Source organism: Carcharhinus amblyrhynchos, chromosome 7, assembly GCF_965287045.1.
Source record: "Carcharhinus amblyrhynchos chromosome 7, sCarAmb.v2.hapA, whole genome shotgun sequence".
Taxonomy (NCBI): Eukaryota; Metazoa; Chordata; class Chondrichthyes; order Carcharhiniformes; family Carcharhinidae; genus Carcharhinus; species Carcharhinus amblyrhynchos.
In genome coordinates this window covers 60,740,457-60,766,212 of record NC_137330.1, presented here as the reverse complement: position 1 = coordinate 60,766,212, position 25,756 = coordinate 60,740,457, and the positions used below count along the sequence as shown (strand labels likewise).

Here is a 25,756-nt window from a genome sequence, read left to right as displayed (position 1 = left end):
TGGGGCACTTGAATTATACCTGAAGTTAAGCATCTCATGCTTAACCTAGCCAAATTCAAGATACAAAGCTTATGATTCAGACAGGCTTTATAAAACACTTTGGAGTTTCTGACCTGAGCCATAACACCTTCTATCTTTTACTCTTACTTTATGCTTCTAAAACTTCATTCTAACTTTTACACCCTAGCTATGACTGTAACACATTCTGCATTCTCTCCTTTCCTTCTCTATGAATGGAATGCTTTGTCTGTATAGCGTGCAAGAAACAATACTTTTCTCTGTATACTAATGCATGTGACAATAATAAATCAAATCAAGACACTCAAATTTCACTGAATTTAGATCAGTGTTCCCTCACTGGATATAATGTTGTTGCAATTGAATTCTGGTTTAAGGCATCCTATTATTGAAAATGTCAGTACAAAGTACCAAGTTACTGTCTAGAATTTAATAAAACTGGACGACAAAATAATATTCTACTACTTCTGTCCACTTTCCTCCTCTCCCCCACAGAATATATTGTTATTTTCTTAATAATGTTTTCCTCTCCCAAAAAGAAATACTTGTATTTGTACAGCACCTTTTCTGATTTCAGAATATCTAAAAGCATGCTTGAAGTGCAATCACTACTGTCATGCGGGAAAACAATTTACAAGCACCCACAAACAATAACGCAATAATAATCAAAGAATCTGTGTTTGACATGTTGAGATAAACATTGATCTGAATTTGAGGGATAACTGCCCTGCTGCTCCAAAAGACAACGTCAAGGGAATTTTGTAAGGTCGATCTAACAGGACAGACAAGAGCCTTTGTGTAGGTCTTATCTGAAAGCAAACACTTTCAACAGTAATACAGCATTCCTCCAACACTGGACTGGAATGTCAGCCTTGACTTTGGTGTTAAAGCTCTGGAGTTAAATGTAAAATCTCAGCCATCTGACTCAGGGGTGAAAGTTCTACCAGCCACAAGTGACACAAAGGCGTTAACTTCTCCGAGATACCTTCCATATCCACCTGCCTCCTACAATCCTTCGCTTGCTAAAGAAACCACCGCGACTGGAAAGTTTGGCAACAGGCAGGGGTGTGAAAAGACGTCGCAATTCCTGATTTGGGATGTGTTCCCTGACAGTACTTCCTGATCAGTGAAATCCCAGCCCCTCTCTCACACACACACACAGCCGCCCAGTGAGAGGTGCAGGAAAAGAGGGTCAGGGACTGGGGGGAGGGGGAGCTGTCACCTGGGCTCGGGTCAGGGAACCGGGCAGGGTGGAGAGTCAAAGCGGGGAGCTCCCCGGCTGCTGTGTCTGGAAGGATCAGCTCCTCCTGCAGCAGACACCCATTAACCTCTCCCCTCGGAGGGATCTGGCCTTGCCCTGGCTGGGCGGATCACGGAGATGGGGCGTTGGAGAGAGCGGGGGGGGGGGGGGGGGGACCTCGATGTCGAGGCTCCTGCCCACCCGGCTCTCCAGTTCAGTGTCGGCCGCTCCCGGCCGGAGCCGGGGACTCATGGCCGGCCGGATCCCATTTCCCCACCCCCTCCTCCTCCTCCTCCCAGCCCGCCCCCCCCCCCCAGCCCGCCCCCCCCGGGGTGTAAGCCAGCAGCGGCGGAACGAGCGCAGGGCAGAGAGAGCGCGCGGAGCCCCGCGGCGGCTGATACCTGCTCCGGCCGGACCCTCAGCCCCCACTCCTTGGCTGCTCCGTCTCACCCTCTGACCCCCACCAAACCCCGCCCCCCACTCCGCTCCGCTCGCCCTCTGACCCGGCGAAGCCCCGCCCTCCCCGTTACCTGGCCGCCGCCTTACGTCATCGCGTCAGCGTGCCTGGTGCGTGCCCGGGTTGTCGGTGGTGTGGGAGCGATGCTCATGATGTGGAGATGCCGGCGTTGGGCTGGGGTAAACACACTGAGAAGTCTCACAACACCAGGTTAAAGCCCAACAGGTTTATTTGATAGTAAACCCGCTAGATTTTGGGGGCTTTTCCCCTTTGTCAGGTGAGTGGAGAGTTCTGGTCACAAACAGGGCATACAAAGGCACACATAGTTTACAGAATACTGATTAGAATGGGAATCCTTACAGCTAATCAAGACTTAAAAGTGCAGACAATGTGAGTGGAGATAGCGTTAAGCATAGGTTAAAGAAATGTGTATTGTCTCCAGACAGGACAGTAAGTGAGATGTTGCAAGTTCAGGCAAGTCATGAGGGTTACAGATAGTGTGACATGAACCCAAGATCCCGGTTGAGGCCGTCCTCATGTGTGCGGAACTTGGCTATCAGATTCTGGTCAGTGACTCTGCGTTGTGTGTTGTGAAGGCTGGTATTTCTGGCTGGTATAGTGGCAAGCGCTGCTGCCTCCAGGACCTGGGTTCGATTCCAGCTTTGGGCCATTGTGTGGAGTTTGCACATTCTACCCGTGTCTATGTGGGTTTTATCTGGGTGCTCCGGTTTCCTCCTGCAGTCCAAAGACATGCGAGTTAGGTGGATTGACCATGTTAAATTGTTCATTAGGGTCAGGGATATTAGCAGGGTAAAATTTATGGGGTTACGAGTATAGGGCCTGGGTGGGATCGTTTTTGATTCAGACTTGATGGGCTAATGACCTCCTCCTACACTGTAGGGATTCTATGATTCACTGTTGTCATGCAGCAGCTGTTTTTTCACACAACAAATTCCCACAAACTGCAATGTGATGGAATCTTTCTTCTGTGGTGTTGATTGAGGGATGAATATTGGCCAGGGCATCAGGGATATCTTCCCTGCACTTCAAAACGCTGCTATAAGATTTTTATAGATTCATCAGAAGCAAGCACTGCACCATAACACCTCCCTACTATGCCACCATCCCCCCATACCCTGTGTAGGTCTACAGCTGCTGTTTGCTGTGTGGTGTGTTTTCAATGTCTAACACTGCACTGCAGGGATACACCAAACAGAGTACAAAAACAGATATTATACCAGAAACGGGCTATTGCTGATTTACAGAGCAGAAATGGCAGAGGTCTGGGAGCAAGTTTGTAACTTATCCAGTTGATTGAGAAAAATGTGTCACAGACAGGAGTAAAATAAGTATATTTTTGTTTTAAAATCCATGATTTGTGTGATAAATGAACCTTTCTCCTACTTGAGAACAGTTAGATGGATTGGCCATGCTAAATTGTCCCTTAGTGTCCTGAGAAGCATAGGTTAGAGGGATTAGCAGGGTAAGAATGTGGAGTTATGGGGATAGGGCCTGGGTGGGATTGTTGTCAATGCAGACTCGATGGGCTGAATGGCCTCCTACTGCACTGTAGGAATTCTGTGATTCTATGAAACTGCTGTAGGCTTACTGAAACAATGCCATTACTGTATTATCATGAAGAAAAAAAATACATGAAAAAAGCAGAGATGATCACAACAACATAAACCAAAATACAAAAATGATACATTTCAATGTATGAAGTGTATTCAGTATAATAAAAGATCATATTCATTATATATTAACGTCCATTATTCGTGCAGTCACGAGTAAAACTTTCCTTAAGCAGCTAATTAACTTAATCAAACTTAATCAAATATGTGTTTGCTAAGTTGTGCTATATGTTATATAATTTTTGCCAGGCCTCTAAAGCATTTTTTCTGATACCTCCTTTGTATCAAGTTCAGTGCTAATACTTCAGTGCATCTCTCATATTTACCTTCTATTTGTTTTGTTCTTCAGAGTCATTTTCAGGGTTTGGGAGGCTGGCCCTTTACAGAATAATCAATTTTATATGTTGCACCTTATTTTTGCATTTATTGTTGTAATGTTGGTCATTTGGTTTTGAAAAGAATTAAGGACCAGATGGTACTTGAAGAAACAAAAATTCAAACAAAATCTAGAGCGTAAATTCCAACAAAACTATTGGTGGCATGAAAAATATAATCAAATCACGCGACCATAGGATTTCAAATTTTTTTATACACATAATGACTTTATTATCACCATATAAATTGACCTTTAACATACAACAGTGGCTGTCTGAAACAGACTTTTTTAAGTGCTTTAACACACAATCAATATATTGACTGTGAGATATCCTTGTAAAATGTTGCCAGTTTGTGGTTCGCACTATCCGATATTGTTGATCCAACCCAACATGTGATATCTAGGTATGTGATCCATGTGACTTTGTTTCCTTGTGACATGGCTAAGTCAATATTCAATATCGCTATTGAACCTGAAGCACATTCTCATTTAGCTTTAAGAGAACAAGATATTGGACTCATGTCCCAGTTTGCTGATGTACATCTAAGTGATTGATTAGATAGTGTCACATTAAGGATCTAACGTAAAGACTTCACCCACTTCTCTGAAAGATTTTCCACGGTTGAGCAAACTAAAATCAGGAATACATCCACATAAAATTTTGAATTATTTTGTGTTAGTCAAAATAATTTTTGCACTTTTTTCTCTGTACAATTTCACTCTTTGTTTTGCTCTGATAAGTGTTGCAAAAAGATATGTAGTTAATGTATCAAAATGACAGGAAACTGTAACTGGCTGAGAACTACCACAATTACACAAGCTAGCCACAGACATTGAACTGTTTAAAGAAGATTTTTTTAAAAAGACACAGACATTGAACAGCTGCTACGAGTCACCTGATCTGACACTGTAAAGTTGACCACTTTGCAAGAACGTCTCTATTTGAATTGCACGACAGATCTCTTGCATCTGATTTGTCCAACATATGGCTCACAGGTTACTATTTGACTTCCCAGACCCCTTTATTCAGCCCACAGTCCCATGTTCAAAATGTAGGGAACGTCAAGGAACTGCTCCTCCAATCACAAGAAAGTTTGTTGTTGACAGGATCACAGTGAGCCAATCAGCAACAAATGTTGGAGGGCACCAGTTTCTGAATGGAGGAGCAGCTATTTTTGGTCTGAGGCTTGTATGTATGGTACAACTGCTGTGGTGAGTCAGTTGTAAGGAAAAGAGGGAAGGAAAAGGGCAGGAAGTGTCAAAACGGCTGGGTGGTGGTGGGAGCGTGGTTGCCAAGTGGAATGAAAGCAGCTGCAAAACAGGATAAATGTAGTTGCCAGGCAGAAACAGAGTGGCTGTCGGGTGGAGAAAAAGGGGTGACTTGGGTGGAGGGAAAAAGAGCACCTACCAAGCATGGGGAAGGGAGCAACTACCAGGTGGGGGGAAGGGAACAAGGAACAACAACAGGGCAGGGGTAGAAGATGCAATGTTGCTGTTGGGATGCAGGTGAGTAGAGTGTGGAAAAACCAGTGGAGAGAGAAGAGACTGGCTGCTCTTTGGAGAATGAGAGTTGGTACTGCTGGGGAGAGGAGAGTGGGTGCTGCTGGAGGGGAGGAGAGTGTGTGCCAGTGGAAAGAGGTGACTGGGTGCTGGTGGAGAGAGGAGATTGGAAGCCAGCAGAGAGAGGTTATTGGATGCCAGTGGTGGGTGGGTGCTGGTGGAAACTGCAGAGTAGGTGCTGGTGGAGAGAGGAGAATGAATGTTAGAGAGAAGGGAGTGGGTGCTGGAGAGAGGAGAGTAGGTGATGTGGGGAGGAGAGTGGGTACTGGTGGAGAGAGAAGTGCGGGTGTGAATGAGTGTGTTTGTGTGAGAGTGTATGTGACTGAGAGTGTCTGTGTTTGTGTGTGTGTGTACAAGAGAGTGAGGGTGTGGGTATAAGAGAGTGAGGGAGTTTGTGTGCAAGTGAGTCAGAGAGTGTGAGTGAGTGTTTGTGTGTGTGTGAGAGACAGCAAGAGAAAGTGTGTGTATGTGTTAGTAAAAGTATGAAAAAACCTGGCTAACTCCCAGTCTCAGGCTTTGCAGTCACCCTCATCCCCACACACCAATATAATCATACTACCTTACACAATGAATGTAGGTGAGGGTGAATGCAAACTCTAAGACTGAGAACAAGCTGGAAAGACATATTTTATTGGTCATCTATGTTAATAACTCATGTTATAAATGATCAATTTATTACTTTGACATTGCTTCATTTTTGCTCCACAAGTTGTTTCTTTTCTTTATAACTCAATATTTTATTGAAATTTGTGTTTAATATTATGCCACACCTTCTCTTTTTAAAATTTACTCTTTGACCTATTGAGTGAGAAAAAATTGAAATGCGGCCCTTCAGACAAAAAGGTTGGACAAGCCTGTGTTACATGGAATTTCATGCCTGGAGGTTATCTGAATCTCCGTTTCAGGCATGGACAATCTTGAAAGCATTAAAGGTATAAAGTGTTGGAATTTGATCAGCTTTCCTTCTATCAAGATGATGATAGCTACAGACCAGCCAGAATCTCATCAGACATTCAGAAACCCTGTGGAGGACAACATAACTCCATCTCCTGTTGACTTATACCTTGAAATGTGTAAAAGGTTTCAGATAAATGAGACTACTCGGTTTGCAACAATGACTACGAGACATGCATTTCAAATTACTATCCGGGAATATATAGACAGGGGTTTCAAATCTGGTTCTGCCAAGCAGAATCAACAGGAGGAGAAAGAAACATCACAGCCATCTAAAACTATTGCTGGAAAAGAGTCAGAAAGATCTTGATCTCTTTTTGAAGCTAACAGAGTATTTTCAACAAAGTGAAAACTTAGAGCATAGAACATAGAACGTAGAACATTACAGTATTTTTGTTCCAACTCATTCACGTATTGCTGAATGCAAAACCTGCCATGAACCAGTGCAATAAGGCACTGTTTAAAAACACATTTTAAAAAATTCTTGCTTTAATGTTTTCCCTTGTAAGTAGTAATTTGTTGAAATTTGAATAAAACAGCTGAAACCAGACAGAAGCATTTTTAATCACAGTGACAATCTACCCCCCTGTGTAATCTTATTTTTAATACTGAAATTTACTTTCAAAAAATATTACAGGCTGTTTTGTACTTGTGTTAGGATACATTTGTCAGTTGAATTAGAACAAAAGCAGACTTAAGAGTGTTTTAAAATATCTATTGATGTCCTTGCACCCAAAGAACAAGGTTAGTTTTTAAAGCCCCTCAGACAGTTCACAAATGAGGGCAATTAGTGCAAACTCCCAATGATAGCGAATTTGCACTGGCAGCATGATCATTTTAATAGGGAGAACCTGTGCAAAACTAAAATCCTGTGGGAAAGAACATGGGAATTTGAGTTGAGATGTCAAACCGCACTTAAAATCCCAAGGTCTCTTGCACTGAGAACATACATGTTAGCTAAGGTGTGCAAAAAAAAATTAGTGTAATCGAGCAGAAACTCCAGACTATGGATTTTGAGGAGAATTTTAAGTGGGACAGAAAAGCAGAAGACAAAGAGGCTTAGGGAGGAAATTCCAAAGCTTTAGGGTCTAAAGCACTGACTTGGCTGCCAATGATGGAGCAATAAAAGTTTGGTGTGCAAAAGAGGCCAGAGACCATAGCATTATTTTTAGATAAACATACATGAGATACAGTATCAGTAAAAAAGTAGCCATGAGCTTGCAAAATGAAATAATGCAATGAGGACATTTTGCACGTCAGCAGGAACGTCACCTGGGAATTTACAGCCTCGCTTTTACGAAAACCATGAAATTCCGCCCAAGATCAATGGATATTTCCATTGTCTCCCATTGCCTGCTCCGATTCCCATGGCGGGTGAGGCAGTGAAATTCCAGCCTGTGTGTCAAACCCTAGGCTTCATTTGAATTCCCTGAACCAACTTCCCCATCAATCTATGCCTGAAACCAACAGATGAAAGAGGCATTCACGACTTTGCCTGGACCTACGCAGGAGATCCTGGAATTTTAAACACATTTTGATTTTAACGCAACTTGAATTTCTATGATCTTTTGTACTGGTCTTAAAATTGATAAGCTGGAAGCAGGTTCGACCCAATGGTCAGGTAAGCTGTGAAATACTTGTGACCAAAATGGTTCAGAGTTAAAATTGCATGAGCACTAATTGTTTCCTTTACTGAGCGGCTTCTGAAACTCCCTCTGCTTATACAACTGCGTATGGTAGCTCCAAGTAAACAAAATAAATATTATACTTTTCAAAACATTACTACACTACGCAGGTGAGGAAGGGCACAGAGTTTGTAAAGTTGACAATCTTTGAGCAGGATAGGCCAAAGTGTTATTGTGGGATTAGGAGAAGCACTCTTCCTCCTGCTGGTCTATAGATAACCTTTAGCAAGTAAAATAAATACAATTATTAGATTCTACTATCACCATAATGCTGCCTTCCACTAGGTTTGACCGGCAGGTTTTAGACTGTGCCCATGGTTAGACCAATTAAAATAGCATGTACATCCTAATGGCATTATTGGGACATGACTTCATGGTTTAAATTGGGCCCTGCGCTTCTTGGGCAAGACTGCATCTTGTCCCCAATTTCAATTAATTCAGAAGAAGAAGTTGTTATTTATATTAATTATACTTTATTGTTGACAAATGGTGGGTATTAACTGGGGACTCATCATAAATAGGTCCCTATAAATAGGCATTGGCTGGGATTTTCTGGCCCTGTCATTGCAGGACCCACCGTGGGGATGTGGCAGGTCAGCAAAAAGTCCACTGATTTTCAACAGGACCACAAAGTCCTGGCAGTGGAGTGGGGCTGGAAAAACACAGTCATTACCTGAAATGGTGATTGTTGTTAAGGCGTCATTGCTCATAATCTATAACTGTGAAAATAAATGCTTAGAAATTTGTGTAAAGATTAGTTCCAATTATATCCTTCACCTCTAAGTTAAGTTTATTTATAGTAGGCTTACATTAACACTGAAAATGAAGTTACTGTGAAAATCCCCTAGCTGCCACACTCCAGCATCTGTTCAGGTATACTGAGGGAGAATTTAGCATGGCCAGCACATCTTTGGACTGTGGGAGGAAACCGGAACATCCAGAGGAAACCCACGCAGACTCAGGGAGAACGTGCAAACTCCTCACAGACAGTGACCCAAGCTGGGAATCGAACCTGGGTCTCTGGTGCTGTGAGGCAGCAGTGTTAGTCACTGTGTCGCCCCAGTGCTCTAATGCTCCTTTCTCTATTCCTGTTGGATAGTAGTGAGGATATTAAATTCTTTTGTATTCAAGCAAGTTTGGAACCATTATCGGGATATGCGCCCTTTGGCACTCTGGATCTTACCCCTAAGCATGGCTGCTTATGCCCACTCTCCTAGATATCTATACTCAGCTCCAAGCTAGGTTGGTACTCATCCTCAAACTATTTCTGCCACTGAATACGTATGGCTAACATCATACCCACTCACCTGTGCAGCCATCTCCATCCAGGTCTTCTTTGTCTGGTGGGATGACTTCATATTGCCATCCTGCATTGTTTCACATTGGGCACTCACTGCATCTACACAGCGTACAGACTGTCATTTGAGAATTGTGTGGCTGAGTGTCCACCAGCATTCGCAGCCTACCTGCTGTCCCCATTGGGAGCTAAGGCCTTCCCTGTGCCACGAGTCTACTCTCTGTTGCCAACTCCATCAGGCTCCTCCCTAACTCCTGGCAGTCTTCAGGAATCATTGGACCCAGTACCTATCATGTTCCTGCCCCCAGTGGCCACACTACATCAATGTCCAGCTGCATTTCACTCTGGCCACCCTAAACTGGTTAGCAAGTGTGCAATCCAATGTTTGCAGGTGGAAGCAGACACTACAGCCATTTCTGGGCCTGCCAATCACCTGCACCCAATGAGTGTCAAACTCAGGTCTAAGTGCTTACATACAACATAGAATAATACAGCACAGGAACAGACCCTTCAGCCCACAATGTTGTGCCAAACATGATGCCAACTAATTAAACTAATTGAACTAATCCCTAGTGCCTGTTGCTTACTTAGAATTAGATAGGATAAAATCTGAATTATCTGGTGACCTTCTTTCAAATTCCTTTCAAAGTGCATGATGTTTAAAAAGAATCCCATTTTTGGGGTGAGAGGATGGTGGACAGCACGTCATAACACTATAACGGAACCCAGGTCGGCACTTTCCAGACAGTCAATGCAGACTCGACGGACCAATGGCCTCCTCTAACTCTGTAGAGTTTCTGTGATCTGTAACGTTCTTAACTTTTATAGAAGCCTCTTGTTTTGAATATCATTCTTTTGATCATGCCTCAGTGAAGTGGATTAGGATGTTTATCTACATTAAGTGGACCACATAATTGCAAATTGTTGTTTCAACCAGATGTGTTCAAATATTGCCTGATTTCACTTTATCTTTGAACTTGGATTTGGCTTGGTACGTTTTTCCAACTTATGACTAACCCAGTTCTTCTATCTTATCCCAGTGGAACAGAAGAATGCGAGAAGAGTAAATAAAGTGAATTCAACATATCCAGAGACATTGGAAGATGTGAAATCCTGCTTTGAATTTGTCAACCCTTCCTGCTATAAAGTTATTAGATCAACAGTGGTCCATCCAGCAATGTATATCTTCTTTACAATTGCTATATCAATTACTGTCTTAGGAACCTGAGAGTGACTGGGGAGGATTCTCCCAGAAATACTGAATTGGTGGGAAAACTGTTCTAGATCACAACTGTTTTTTCAGTTTAACTTCACACTCGAATCTCCCCACTCTGTGCATTGTAGAGGTCCAAATTGTGAGTCTCCTTAAAAACCCCAAGGTCCGGATGGAAGAATCGCCCCCGTTATTCCAATGTTACATTTCAAACAACTCCAAACTGCTACTGATTCTCTCATTTTTTTGTTGACTGATTCTGATTTTCTCGTGAACCTTATTGTGTTACCTTACAGCATGGTCACATCTTTTGTATTTTTGGTATTTTGGGGATTTGTTGTGTAAAATTCACTGAAGTTTAGGTATCAAATTTTACACTTAGCATCAATTTACCAATTGTATTTTGTTGCAGATGACTGTTACTTTGATGTGTGTGATCCTTTGCCTCACATTATCCAAATTGTACGACTTGAAAATTTACCTTTATTTTGGTTTTATCTCAGTTTTTTTTTACATTTTGACAAGGGCAGTTTCTTGTCAGGGCAGCTGTGTGCTTGCATTTAACAAGCAGTGCGGTATTTGAATGCACTGCTTGAATTTCATGGCTCCACTTTTGCAATTATAATTATTTACATCAAATATTTCTTTTGGCCGGAAAACTTGCTTTAGTAATTGGAAACTTGGCAATGAAAATCAGCCCAAAGACAACATATGCATTTTCCGTAAGAAAGAGCACAAGGCTTTTAAAAACTGGAAATAAGACCATAGAGCATAAGATATAGGAACAGAAAGGCCATTCAGCCCATTGAGTCTATTCCACCATTCTATGAGATCATGAATGATCTGATTTGATAATCCTCAACTTCACTTTCCCACCTTATAAATATGTACATCATCCCTATTGAGATTTGATTGATGATATTTCATCATGTATGTATGTGCTGACAATAGCAATACACAGCTCTGCATCCGGCTTGCTGCTACAGATGGAACATCAGTTTGTAACCCGACTATCGTTCTCAGTGGTTGATGATCCGTTAGCAAAGTATATTTTCTTTCATATAGGTATTGGGAAAAGTGCTTGATCCTGAAAATGATGCATAGAACTTCCTTCTCTCAGTGTATTGTCTATTTCTGCTTTATTCAAGGATCTCAATGCAAATACTATTGTCTTCTCTTCACCATTGGGAATTATGTGAGAAAGCACTGCTCCCACCCATAAGGTGATGCATTGCAAGCCAACTACAATGTTAACTTCAGATCAAAGTGTGTCAGTAGTCTAATTTTAATAATGCCTTCTTGGCTTGTCCAAAGGCTTTCTCGCATTGATCCACCCATTTCCATTTCCTGTTTTAACACAATGGCTGGAATTTTATTTGTACACCCATCCCGATTCCAGGGACAGGCAAGGCTCGGAGAACAGTATTCTCAATTGGCCTTGGGCAAGATCGTACGAACCTCAGGCGGATGTGCCAGTAAAATTCCACCCAATAAGTTGTGCAAAGGTTTGAGAATAGTTGCCAGGTTAGGGATAAACCTTCCATGATACTTTAATAAACCCAAAAATGATTGAAGTTGATTTATGTTTTGAGGTGCAGATGCCTCAGTTATGGCTTTTACCTCTAAAGGTGATTTGTCAATCTCTTTGCTTCCATGACATGCCTCAGGTATTGAATAGAAGATTTGAAAAATTTACATTTATCCTTCCGTACTCATAGTCTATAATCTTCTGGTCTCTGGAGTGCAGCGTCTAAACTTTAAAGGGGCCCTTCTTAAAATATTGTCTAAAAGGTTTTGTTTCTTAACCCACACACTGGTCTGACTCTAATGGTGTCATTCAAGAGATTTCCATATTCACAGTATTCAGCTAATTTCTTTAAAGTAGCCACAAACTGTGTGAATGATTCACCTCCTTGTTGATTCTGTTTATATAACCTGAACCTCTCAGCGATGCCCAAAGGTTTAAGCAAGAAATAGCCATGCAATATCTCCACAATCTCATCATAGGTTTTTGAGCCTGGTTTTTCTGGCCGCAGCTGACTTTGCAGCAGGTTGAATAGTTTCCCCCATAGCACTCAGGGAGTTGAGACTCCAATTTTCGTTGTAAATTTATTTGCTTGGACAACATAATCAAATGTTTCAGTATGTGAGTTCCACGATCCCATGATGCCAAAAATATCTGCCATTTTCACTATGGGAAGGGTTTGCATAAGCATAATGTGCCCTGAAGTTTTTACCACTACCTCATTTCTTTTTCTTTACACAAGATAGGTGCAGTCAGATTAAGAACTTCTAATCCTGTTATTTTACCATTTCCCCTTACTCTGACCTTATTTGCTAATACACTATTATGTTTGTGCTGTCGTGGGGAAAATCTATTGAGGTCTATAATTTAAAGAAGGTACTTGCAGAATTAAGAATTGCCTAGAGAAACAGAGAAACATTAACGTACACCTATTGTCAATTTCCAGCCATTTTGCAGCCCTGTAACTATAACCCTTGATGTGGGTATGCCGGCGTTGGACTGGCGTAAACACAGTAAAAAGTCTGACAACACCAGGTTTTAGTCCAAATAAATAGGTTGGACTAAAACCTGGTGTTGTCAGACTTTTTACTATAACCCTTGCCAGCACTCTTGAGTTTTGAGACAGTTCTGAGTGTGTCCAAATACAGAGTTGATTACTTTGCATCTTTCATTGTATACCTGTTTGTATTTTAAATCAGGCTAACTGGTTTTTGTTTTAACACGTCCAAGTTAAACCTCGCTCTGCAAGGGGTCTCAGTTTTCAGCACCAAGATATGTATTCCTATTATGCTGTCTAGACATGTCTCTGAAGTCTCTATCCAGTCAGGGAGCATGACTCCCTTCCCGAAATCCAGGCTGAGTTCAGCCTGTTTCCCTCCATGTTTTGCAAGACCCAGAGCTATAAATTATTTTGTAGTGTACTTGTTACTCACAGTGGTCCCTGTACTGTTCTAGATCTTTCTGGACAGAGCACACGGCGAGCTTTATTTTTAGTTTTGTCTATAAATCTTTGTTGAAATTTTGGCTCCTTCGACTGTTTTGATGTAGCGAGGTTTTTAACATTTTAATCCTTTTCAGATGTCTGTAGCATGGATCAATGATTTTTCTATATATAGTTTTAATTTTTCTAGGAGTCTGCCATTGTGGATCCAACCTTTTCCTGCCAGTTTGTTTTGTGGTATTTTTAAAGGGTAGAGTTGCAGACCACGAAGGTACAAACAAGCAAGAAATTTATTGCAATGGAGTTTACTCTATATGCTGTTAGAAAAGACTGCCCGTTTGCCCATGCAAATGGACTATGACATCATCAATGCATCATGTGATTAGACTCTTAAAGTAATCTTGGAGGTGATGCTCCCAAAAGTGCTGAATTGGTGGGAAAACTGTTCTAAATCCCGACTGTTCTGACAGTTTAGCTTCTCACCTGAATCTCTGCACTCTGTGCACTGAATAAGTCCCAGTCATGAAACTCATTAAAAACCCAGAGGGGTTTTAGACCTAATTGCACTTGAGTTTGACCATTCTGGAACTCTGCGCATGTGCAGTGGCCCCATGCTGTTTAACTCCCGTTTGCTGGCCAGCCCGGGACCCCCACAGTGCTGCCGCTCCAAACCCTCCCCATGACCCGATCACTGCTTCCTCAACAATTCCCTGGCCAGCCCTGACGCCCACGCCCCACCCCCCATCCCCCCCTGTCCTGGAGCGCATCGATGCCCAGGCCCCACCTCCCAGCAGTGGCAATCCCCCTCACCCTGGCAGATCCCCCCATCTCTGCTGACCCCCCACCCGTAGGGTCAGACCCTTCTGGAGGCAGGCCCTGCCGGCAGACCACCTCCCCCAGCCTGCCCCAATTGCTGCCCTCCCTCCATCCTGGACCAATCCCAATGCAGAGTGGCAGGGTGATCTCGCACAACCACCAACCACACCTGGACCCCAGCCCACAATATGCCACACGCCCTTGGCATTGCCCCCTAGGCATGGACACTTTGCCCCTTGGGCAGTGCCGGGGGCACAGTCTGACACTGCCAGAGTGCCAATGCCCAGGGGGCCCCACCCCCCGCTGCCTGATCCCCCTGGGAAGCCCCGATTGCCCTCCTTCATTCTGGTGGGGTCTCCCACTAGCTCCCAGAACATGGGAGCTAGTCTGAGCCCCACCAGAATGAAGTACTCCTGGTGGGGTGGGGGATTAGATCAGGACCTGAAGGGTCCCAATAATTAACAAATCTCCATATTGAAAATAGATTAAAAACAGATTTAACTAACTTACCTGCCTTCCTGTCAGTTTCCTGCGTGGTCTGGCCAGCGACTGTTAGCTGGCTGTGGGAGATGATCATGTGTTCCCAGCACATGTGCAAATCCTCATTCAAGGCTGCAGATGCACGTCTCCCAGCCAGACCTGCCAGAAAAGTGGTGGGCGCAGATGGGAGAATCGCAGCCCTTGCTTCAACTTTGAACAAAAATGAAAACACCACGCTGGGGACTTTCCAATTTTTATCCCATTAATTTCCGTAATAGATTTCTCTAGTGCCAGTTATTATATTTATTTCCTCCCCCACTTTTGGCCCTTTATTTTTTGGTATTTTTGGAATGCTATTAATGTCTTCCACCGTGAAGTCTGACGCAAAGTATTTATTTAACTTCTCTGCCATTTCTTGGCTCCCCATTATTTTTTTCCCCAGCCTCAGTTCTGGCCAAAGTCTATATAATCTGCTATCTGCTTTTCACCATAAATGTTATAATTGTTCCATACAAAAAAAAATCAGCCCTCCAATAATTTTATTTGATCCATTTGTTTGTATTGGTAACATTTATTTCACTTATAACCTAATTCTGTAGACAGGTTGGAATGTGTTGGAGTCAAATTGCTGATACTGGATGGTCAGATGCCCAACCAAAGGAGTGGTGGGGGTCAGATCCTGGCTGGAAGGATCAAATCCCTGATCCTGATGGAGAACAGTCTTTGATTTTTGGTGGATTCAATGATGTGTTGGATGGGGCAGAGGGGTTTGAGGGAGCCCCCCTAATGGAGGAGAAAGTGCTGGAGCCCAAGGTGGGGCCTTCCACCAGAAGACTCCAGACGTCCCCAGGCCTTCCGAACCCCTCCTTCCTCACATCGGGGCATTTCACAGGCAGCGGGATGAACAGGGTGGCATGGCTACATCAACGTCATCTGCAAGTAAGCTGGGCCCTCCAGGTCTTGGTCTCCCAGGTGTCACCTGCCAAGGGCATCACAGACTATGGGAAATGGATCATAGCTGATGTGACCTCTGATGGGCATCCTGCGGGGTCACCTAGTCATATTTATCCTGCTAATCCCCTGACATTAAGGGGCAATTTAGCATGGCTAATCAACATAACCTGCACATCAACATAACCAAGGCACCCAGAGGAAACCCACGCAGATGTGGGGAGAATGTGCAAATTCCACACAGACAGTGACTCAAGCCAGGAATCGAACTTGGGCCCCTAGCGCCGTGAGGCAGCAGTGCTAATCACTGTGCCACTGTGCCGCTCCACATCTTTCAGGATGCCCTGAAATCTGTCTCTGATTCTCCCCTTATAGGGCTGACCACATACCTCGACCCCGCACAGTGATGCGCAAAGCATAGTGATGCAATATCAGCTCCTCGGCCACAAGAAACCGACTGCCTGCCCTAGTTTGCCTGGCACCACTGGACTCTGTGCCAAACACCTGCCCCCCAAGACCTGGCCCATTGGCCCACACACATATGCCCACAAACCTAATATGTGAGCTTATGGGATGGACAGTCACCCTTTCTGCCTGAAGGAGGTCATTCATTTTTTTTCTAGCACTGTTTGCTGGTCTAACATGCCAGTATACTGGCACTTACAGCTGCAGCCACAGCTGCCAGGCCGCATTGGCTGCCTGACCCCTGGGGCAATGTCCTTTGGTTGGGTATAGCCTCTCCTCGGTGGAATCCAGCAGCCAGGCCTGCTCTGTATCAGAGAACTTCGGGGTGGTCCTTCTCTATGCCATCTTCCTGGTGTGACTGCCTGTGTGTCCATACTTACAGCTTATATAGAGTTCTACCATGTTAAGGGAGTCCAGTTTCAGTCAGTCTGAGACACTCATTTGCCTGTTAAGTTATTTTCAGGGTGAATAGGCTGCCCAGTTTCAATAGTGGGGAAGGTATTCGCAACTGATCAAGGGGGTGAGGGGGGGTACAACAAATGCTTCACTCTGCAAGGGGGAATGCTTGAGGGAAGGGGGTAAGAGACCTGAGATGTATGGGGGAAGGTGGGCAGTGAGATGCCTAAAAATGGGCAGGAAAATCTCTTCTGCCTTTTGGGCACTTAGTTTTTTGGGAGGAAAATTACATTCTATATACTTAACCAGTGAGATATAAGAATTGGGAAAGAAATAGAGGAAACACCAAGAAGGAAAGAGAACACAACCCCAAAGATCTCTTAGATGCAATTTCTGGTAGAATAAAGCAGCTGCCTAGAGAATGAACGCCAAAAATACATGTCTATTCACAAGAGCGTGAGTAAAATCAGGGATTAGTGATCACATAGTTATCATTTCTGACCTGCATCTCTTGGGTAAATATAAGAAAAAAGCCAAGAACATAAGCTTAATTAGGAAAAAGAACAACAAGATAATAATCAGAAAATATATTCAGAATTTTAGTAATTGTTACTTTATTAATTCAATTTCATTGTCAAGTGCAAGAAAGTTGGGGGAATCTTCACCAAAGCCATGGATAAATATTTTCTACTGGAAAAGTCTCCTACGGTTCTGTGGAGATCACCTTAAATTATGCAGAAGAAAAATAGCATCTGGAAAACAAGGCTAAGAAATCAAGGGACAAGGAGAACTTGAAGGAATTTGAAACCTACCAGTAAAAAGAAAGTAAAAAGAGCTCTCAACAAAGTTAGGAAAGATTATGAGGGGAATCTTACTAAAAAATGGTACAGTGTAGTTTCCGGCCAAAAACTTATAGAATCATAGAACACTACAGTGCAGAAAGAGGCCCTTTGGCTCATCGAGTCTGCACCAACCGCAATCCCACCCAGGGCCTACCGCCATACTCCTACATATTTTACTCACTAATCCCTCTAACCTAGTACACTAAGGGGCAATGTTAGCATGGGCAATTAACCTAGCCCGCAAATCTTTGGACTGTGGGAGGAAACCCACACAGACACAAGAAGAATGTGCAAACTCCACACAGACAGTGACCCAAGCCAGGAATTGAACCCAGGTCTCTGGAGCTGTGAAGCAGCAGTGCTAACCATTGTGCTACCGTGCCGCCCAAACGTGTTTGTCCCCAGGTAAAGAGGCTGGTTTTTCTCTCAAGATCTTATCACATTCTGCCCAAAAAAATCAAGGGAGCATATTTCACACTGCCATACAGAGGGGTGGGTCTTAAACACACTGGCAAAACCTGGCAGCACTGAGATTGAGGCATCTTGTCCAAAGGGCGCTCCATTCAAAGCATGAATAAGCCTCCCCCCACCCCGCAATCCCAGCCCCACAGAAGTCTCAGGATCTCCCCACCCCTGATTGGAGTTGGCACTGCTCTCCCCCCCCCCCCCCCCCCCCCACCTGCCCCCCGCTGATTATCGGCCCCGCGGATAGCATGATATGCACAGGTGAGTGTCTGAGTCCCAATATTACTGGCCCCTCGCTGGTGGAGTGGCGTGAAACACATCGTGGGACCCAGAGAGCTAATTTGAATATATTAACATGCCACCACCAAGCACACTCTCTCTGGGACTCTGGAATACCTGACCAGATATGCAGCAGGTGGCAGCGCTATTTGCAACAGCCCTACATAAGCGTGAACTTTACCTTTGAGGGAGATTTTGAAGGTGAGCGCTAAGGCAGCCAGCACCCACCGTGGTGTGTGCTGTTCAGGGGGCACCAGAGAGACTCAGGAGACACACAACCTGGGGATGGGGGTTCCAGAGTCACCATTTTGGAGAGGGATCAAGAGGGGTCACTTGCAGGCTCACCTTCCCTTCATGTTGGGGTGCCCCTTGATTTAAAGAGGTTGTGAAGGCAGGTGTGCAGGTAACATTTCCTGTATGCTTCTTCCTGGGTTCCTGTCCATATCTCAGCTTCCTTAATGGGGGCTGGCAAGAGGGTGGGAGGGACATAGCACTGCCATTATTGTCAAACATTCAAAACAACAAAGAAATAGCCACTATATAACTTCTCTAATTAAGGCAGTTGAGCTCCAAGGGGGTAAATGAAATAGATTGCATGGAGGTAGTGGCATAGTGGTATTGCATAGTAAATCCAGGAACCCAGGATAATGCTTTGGGGAGCCAAGTTCATATGGTGAAATTCTAAAAGTTTAATGATGACCATGAAACCATTGTCGATTATTGTTAAAAGAAACATCTGGTTCACTAATGTCCTTTAGAGAAGTAAATCTGCCCACATGTGACTCCAGACCCATAGCAAAGTGGTTGACTCAATGCCCTTTGAAATGGCCCAGCAAACCATTCAGTTCAAGGTCATTTAGGGAATGGCAATAAATGCTGGCTCAGCTGGCAATACCCACGTTCCCTGAATGAATTTTTGAAAACCACATCATTTGACTGGTATTCACTGTACATGTGCAATGCACCTGAGCCCTGTTCGGCCAATCATTTCTGGAATTCAGCACTAATCATAGCTGAAACCTGAAATGCATGGGAGGGAAATTAAACTGGGAGGTGATTCCAAAGACAGACTGCAGGAAGGCTATGGAGACATTTCAAGATGATGATTATGATGTTAAATGTAATACAGAAGCCAGTGTTGACCCATAAGGAAAATAGTAATGGTGAACTGGAGTTTATTGCAGTCTGCAGTCTGATATATTTTGGAAAAATTGAGGTTTATGGACTGTGGGCCATCACACATTGATCCTTTCACTGATTTATACAATAGGGTAACATAGGACTATAACAATAACATTTTGTAACATGAGCTCCATCTGTGTCCTTTTCATGAGTTCTTCTTCAATCCCTTCAGAGCAAAGAGTGCTACAGATGAACCATGGTTGGTTGAAAGGAGATCAAAGACTTTCCAACACAATATTGTATGGTATTTATAGATTGTATTTATTTCATTTTGTGCGATTCCACCATATCTGTTTTCATTCACTCTGAAAAAAAATTAATTGTGGAAGAATCAGGGTTCAATATCTGACAAGAAATTATAAGCTTTAGCGTTTTACGAAACCAGGGATACAAGAAAGCATAAAGTAAAGGATTTAAAGTACAATTAAAGAAGCCAAACCATGCAAATACATTATCCAAAGATGGTGGGATTAAAAAGTTAAAATATGGATTGAGAATGCTATTTACATAGAAAGGCAGCCAGGAGAATGTAAAAATTCCTATTAATATGTCTTGATTTCTAATAACTATTTGATCCTTTTTATGCAAGATTTTAACATTGTTTTCTTCTGTATGTTCGCTATTATTTGGCAAGTTTCCAATTTTTCTAACCTGTTTGCATCTTGTCACAAAGCATATCTTGACATATATACCTAAAATGATAAAAATTGGAATAAAAAATACAATCACTGCTTCCACATGTCCTTCAAACTTGTGATATGCAATACAGCTGCCTTCACAGGATGTAATAGCTGTATAATCATCGAGTGACCGTTTACTAAATTCTAGTAAAAACACACTAAGTCCGTAAAAGACAGCAAACAGCCAGATTAATAACACAGTCACAATTGTTACAGGCAGAGTGATCGCTATAGGGTGGAGTAAAGGGTCACACATAGCATAGTAACGATCAATGGCAATGAAGCATAAAGTATAAATTGAAACTATCGTTAACACAATATCCGCAATCGAGTGAACTTTACAAAACACTTCTCCAAAATACCAACATGTTTCGACAGACCTGACCATACTGTAAGGCAATACAATCAACCCCACCAGAAAGTCCACAACAGCCAAAGATAAGAGAAGACAGTTGGTGGGTGTCTGTAGTTGCTTGAAATGTAGAACAGAGATGATCACCACAAGATTTCCAAATACAGTAATTAGTATTGAAATGGTAATAAAAATATACAGCGTGGCACTGACTGCCGTTGACCTGGTGACTCTGGGACAGGATGTGTTGATAAATTCAAAACAATATTGCACATCTTCTGAATTCTCAAGATCTGTTAAACTCATTCTTTTTCACATTGATAATCCAAAGTCTTGAATTACGGTGAGACGACAAAGTAGATTTTTTCAGAATTATTGATTGGAGTGTTCTTTACCAAAAACTGTGATTTTCTTCATTTACAGTTAATCTCTGATTTCTGTAGAAACAACCTGTAATTAGTGGCATATTTGAAACATTGAAGTGCACTTTCAAAATGTATGAGAAGGCTTTTTAGTGCATTTGAGAGTAAAGTTGCACTACAACATTAGCAAAATTAACCTAGAATACAGAATTGCTGGATTTAATTCCTTGTATCTTGCTCCACAACACATAGACAGGGGATACTTCTGTTCCCCAAATATATTGAAAACCACTTTTGGAGAATATCAGGGGAAATTTGAGGGCAATTTTGAGTTAGCCTATGAAATCTATAAAGTTGATCCTTTATCCGTCCAGGTGGTCCTTTGCCCTGGCAGCCAAGGTTTTAATTGACAGGAACAGTCGTCTGTCTTTCAGTATTCAATTAGATCATGACTAGTCTGTAACTAAAAACTATTTCCAGGCATATGTTCCATATCCCTTTGTGCAATTACCTAAAAATCAATCAAAAGCAACAACAACAACTTGCTTTTAAATAGCACATTTATCATAGCAAAGCATCCCAAGAGATTTCACAGGAACATTATCAGACTGAAATTGACCAAAGGAAGAGACATTAGGAAGAGTAGCTGATAAAGAATGTGTTAAAAGAGGAGAATGGAAGGGAGAGAGAAAGAGGTGAAGAGATTTAGGAAGGGGATTCATTTGAAGTAACCGTCCCCAAAGGTGCAGCAATTATAATCAGGGGTGCACAAGAGATTGGAATAGGAGAAGTGCAGAGGTCTCAGAGATTTTATTTAGAGGAAGTTACAGAGATAGAGAGGGTTGAGACAATGGATGGATTTGAAAACATGGATGAGAGTTTTAAAATTGAGGTTTTGTCTGACTATGAGCTAATGTAGTTTATCACAAGGGTGATGGTTGAACAGGGCTTGATGCAGGTTAGGGGTGAGTAGCAGAATTTTGATGAACTCACGTTATGAAGTGGACAGCCTGACAGGAGAGCATTGACTTAATTATGGAGTTTCAGCAGAAGGCAGAGGCAGAAATGGGCAATGTTATGGAGGTTACAAGTGAACAAGCTTGATGGTGGAGCAGCTTTGAGGTTCAAGTCAACTTCAGGGACAAATAGGATGCCAAGGTTGTGAATGGTCTGGTTTAGTCTTGGGCAGTGGCTGGGAATGGGGTATGTTGTAAAGACTGATAATGGTGATTTGGGTTTTACCAAGGTTAACTGATGGAAATTTGTGCTTTTCCAGTACTGGATATCAGACAAGCAACATGACAAATCAGAGAAGTGATGAGGTTAAGCGAGGTCATGGAAATGCAAAGCAAGGTGTCCTCAATGTACCTGTGGAACCTAATGTATTTTCAGATGGTGTCACCAAGGACACCATGCAGGTGAGAAATGGAATGGAACAAAAGATTAAGCCTTGAAGGACACCAAGGGCGGGACTTTCTAGCACTGCGTGCCCCAAGACCGGAAATGACCTTCCAAGCTCAGTGGATCTTTAAATGTTCTACAGAATTTTCTGTCTCACCTGCTACAATTCCTGTGGCGGGTGGGATGGGGAATTCTCAGCTCAAAGTCTAGGAGAAGAAGAAAAATTTTTGCAAATGACACTCAGGCCATAACTGGATAGAAAAGAATGGAACCAGGTGATGGCAGTCCCACCCAACTGGATGATGGAGGAGAGACATTGGAGACCAAACATATTAAAGGTTACAGACAGTTAGAGAAGATGAGGAGGGATAGTTTACCACAGTCATAGAAAGGGGTGGAAAGGGCAAATAAATCTGTGAAGGAATTTACACAGTTTAAGGCTGAGATATCTGAAAATGCAGCTACTGATGGTAGGGTGAAAGATATTGGAAAAGTTTAAATGGCAAGAACTGAAGGAAAGCATTGTTTCGCAGGATATGGAGATGAAGGAAGGGAGAAGCCAGCAAGTGATTTGATGCCAATTTTAAAACTTTATGTAGATTCAGAATTTACAGCCTTTGAGGGATTGAATTCCAGATTTCCACTATCTTTTGTGTTGACAAGTGCTTCCTGATTCCAGGCCAACATAGCCTAGCTCTAATTTTAAGATTATGCCCTATTGTTTTGGATTTACCCACCAGAGGAAATAATTACTTAGTATCTGGCCTATTGAACCCAATAATTACGATAAAACCATTGATTAGATCATCCCTTCAATCTTTCAAGCGAAAGGCCTAAAAGTCAAGCCAATCTTTTCTTCAATTTAATCTTTTAAGCCCTGGTTATCATTCTGATAAAGCTGTACTCTCCCTCTTCCAAGGCCAATATATCTTTGCTGAGGCACAAAACTGAATCCAAATCCCTGAAGTGTTTTGACCACTACTTTGTACAACTGAAGAATCACATCTTCATTTTTGATTTCCAAAACTCTTATTATAGGCATGTTTATTTTCCTTTTGGGCCTTAATGATCTAATGCCTCAGCAAAAAAAGATAATCAATCACAGAATGAAATGAGGATATTTTGTAGATACTTTTTACTGTTGGTATCCCCGTTAGGAACAGCAGGTTAATGTTGCAAGATATGGTTGCTCAATGGAATGAGTGCCTCTTTTGTGTGATTTCTGAAGAGTAAATAACCTCTTCAGAATTTCTCAAATGCCTAATGGCAGGTAAAAGCAGGAGATAGAAGGCCTGTCCCAGTACACTTCATTCCTTTCATTCATGTGCACAGGAATTGTCAGCATTTGTCTCTTTCCTCTCCAGACAATATAAGGCTGGATTTTACAGGGATGGCAGTTGTCCCACCATTGAGGATGCAAGCAGGAGGTGTTTATATTTCTGGGGGATGGTGGTGTTATGTAATTATGCTGATTTCTGAGAGGATTAGGTGGTTAGGAGAGGAAGAATAGGTAAAGGATTGTGTGGGGCATAAGTGCTGGCATAGATTAGTTGGGCTCAGTGACTCATTCTCTCCTGTATATTCTGTGTAATCCAATAGAATCTACAATCAGTAAGTGCTTGACACTGAAGAAAGTATTCCAGTTGTTCATCTGATTCAATGGTACTGATGGAATTAGGAAATTAGAAACACTGCATAATTTTAAACTGTACCATCTGCAATCAACTGACAGTCAAATGCATCACATTTATTCCCAGGTCTAATGAAGGGATTGAGGTTTGCAAGTTAATGTAATATGAAGTCATTGAATGGAATGCTAGACAAGTCAATGGATCAATTTATTCATGCTGTTGTAAAATATGCAATTCTTGACTTTTTAAATTAACTTAAAACCTTATTTGAACCTTATTAAAATTTTCATTACCCAGAAAAATGCAAGATTTGTAAATAAAATATAACACCACCTAGTGGTCTAGCTGATAACTATCGCTGCTTATTTAAAGCTGGACTTCTGACTGGAGTCCAGCAGGTAGGTAACATTTGCATGCATGAAGTTCATGATTAGCATGGCAGATTTCAATGCAATACATTGCAAAGGTTTGAATGTTAATTTACAATAAGAAAATGATGCTTATCAATTTAAATTATTTGCTCTTTATCATAGAATCATAGAATCCCTTGATTCTAATAGCACCAAATTCAGCCTGAACCTAAACAAATGGTTAACCTCTATAGACTATATACCTCTTTTATTTCCCTGGATTCTACTTCAATTAATCTATCACTTGGTATTCTATTTGCAGGGCAAATTTCATTTATTTTTTCCTTACACTGCATTAAGTGTAATGAAGTGAACCTCTTTCTTTGTTAAAACTCAAGTAAACCTGCCTTATTGTGTCTTTCATGATCACACCACATAAAAAGTTAAACACTCACTGAACTGTATATGCTATTCAAAAAAACCCTGCTGCAGTCAAACAAGGGATGGAAAGAGGGAAGCCTTATAGCCCCTCTTTACAAGAGCAACATCCCCCGACATTTTAGATGTTATTATGTATAGTATGTAAGCATATCTGATGAAAGATGCAGCTTTCAGTTTAAAGTACATACATTTATATCTATATAGAAGCAGCATTTGCAGCATTTAAAGCTAATTCACTATTAATCCTCTTATAGATAAATGTTCAGATTTTCTTTACATATTGGTTAGATACTTCCTTATATGTTTTGACAAGACTAAGGGCCAAAGTGACCTCTGAAACAAAAATAGAAAGGATAATCATAAACTTTATTTCAACATTTTCACAATGTGCAATTATGTACAGTTACACACCCAATATTTCCAAAGCAAGAAAGGTAGAAGAGAAGGATTTGAAATATTTTAACATATATTTGAACTTATTGTATAATATCAGTACATAAATATTTAAAAATGATAATCTATTAACTGCCTTAATTTTCTATCAATGCTAATTATAAACAAAAATCAATACCTTTCTTAATGTTGTCATCATCTTTGAAGGATATTCCCAGGATCTGAACTGCATAGCCAGATACAGATAATACCAGTCCAATTTCAATGTTCACATGGGTCTTTTATTGTCATTTCTCTGGATATGTATATGAACCAATTCAAGTATTCCACTACAGGTAGAAGTACTTTAGAGAGATTAAAGGATTTGTCTTATTTCCCTGTCTTAATGACACATAATAGCACAGCCAATGAGATTGTTTATGCTCCATAAGTGACCCAAATAACCTTCCCAGTGTTTTGAAGGATGTTCTGTGACTGATTCAACATTTAAATAATTATATCATGGAAGAAGAGCAACAAAAAATATCAGAAGACATTAATTAATCTTCACTTAAAATTATGGTAGGTTCTTATATTCTTGGTTTGTTAAGCATCTTATTAAGGGACGGCCTTGCCTCAGTGAGAGTATTCATACCTCTGAATTAGAAACACACATTGTCATTCAAGAGATTTGAGTGTATAATCTAGGCTGATGCTTCAGTGCAGTGTTATGCCATGAAGAGATTTCCACCTTTGAGATAAACCAAGGCCCCATTTATGCTCATGGCACTATTCAAAGAAGAACAGGGGTACTGGCCACCATTTGTCCTTCAACCAATACCATGAAACCAGATTATTTGATTAAGTAGCACACTACTATTTTGCAGGTAAACT

The 25,756-nt window shown here is 41.9% G+C and overlaps 2 protein-coding genes across 2 annotated transcripts in view; both read right to left on the bottom strand.

Annotated features, from left to right (window-relative positions):
* Nucleotides 1–1,720, bottom strand: part of LOC145344991 (syntaxin-7-like) — a 46,916-nt gene extending 45,196 nt beyond the window's left edge. The window contains exon 1 of the mRNA XM_080192430.1: nt 1,660–1,720. The gene's annotated coding sequence lies outside the window, so the exon portion shown is untranslated. The remainder of the gene's footprint in view (nt 1–1,659) is intronic.
* A 17,801-nt stretch (nt 1,721–19,521) lies between these two features.
* Nucleotides 19,522–25,222, bottom strand: LOC145345472 (trace amine-associated receptor 4-like). Its single transcript, XM_080193294.1, has 2 exons — nt 25,062–25,222; nt 19,522–20,742 (listed from the first exon to the last, which is right to left on the bottom strand). The coding sequence occupies exon 2, from the start codon at nt 20,609–20,611 to the stop codon at nt 19,574–19,576; it is 1,038 nt and encodes a 345-aa protein (XP_080049420.1). The 5' UTR covers nt 20,612–20,742; nt 25,062–25,222; the 3' UTR covers nt 19,522–19,573.
* Nucleotides 25,223–25,756: the final 534 nt, after the last annotated feature.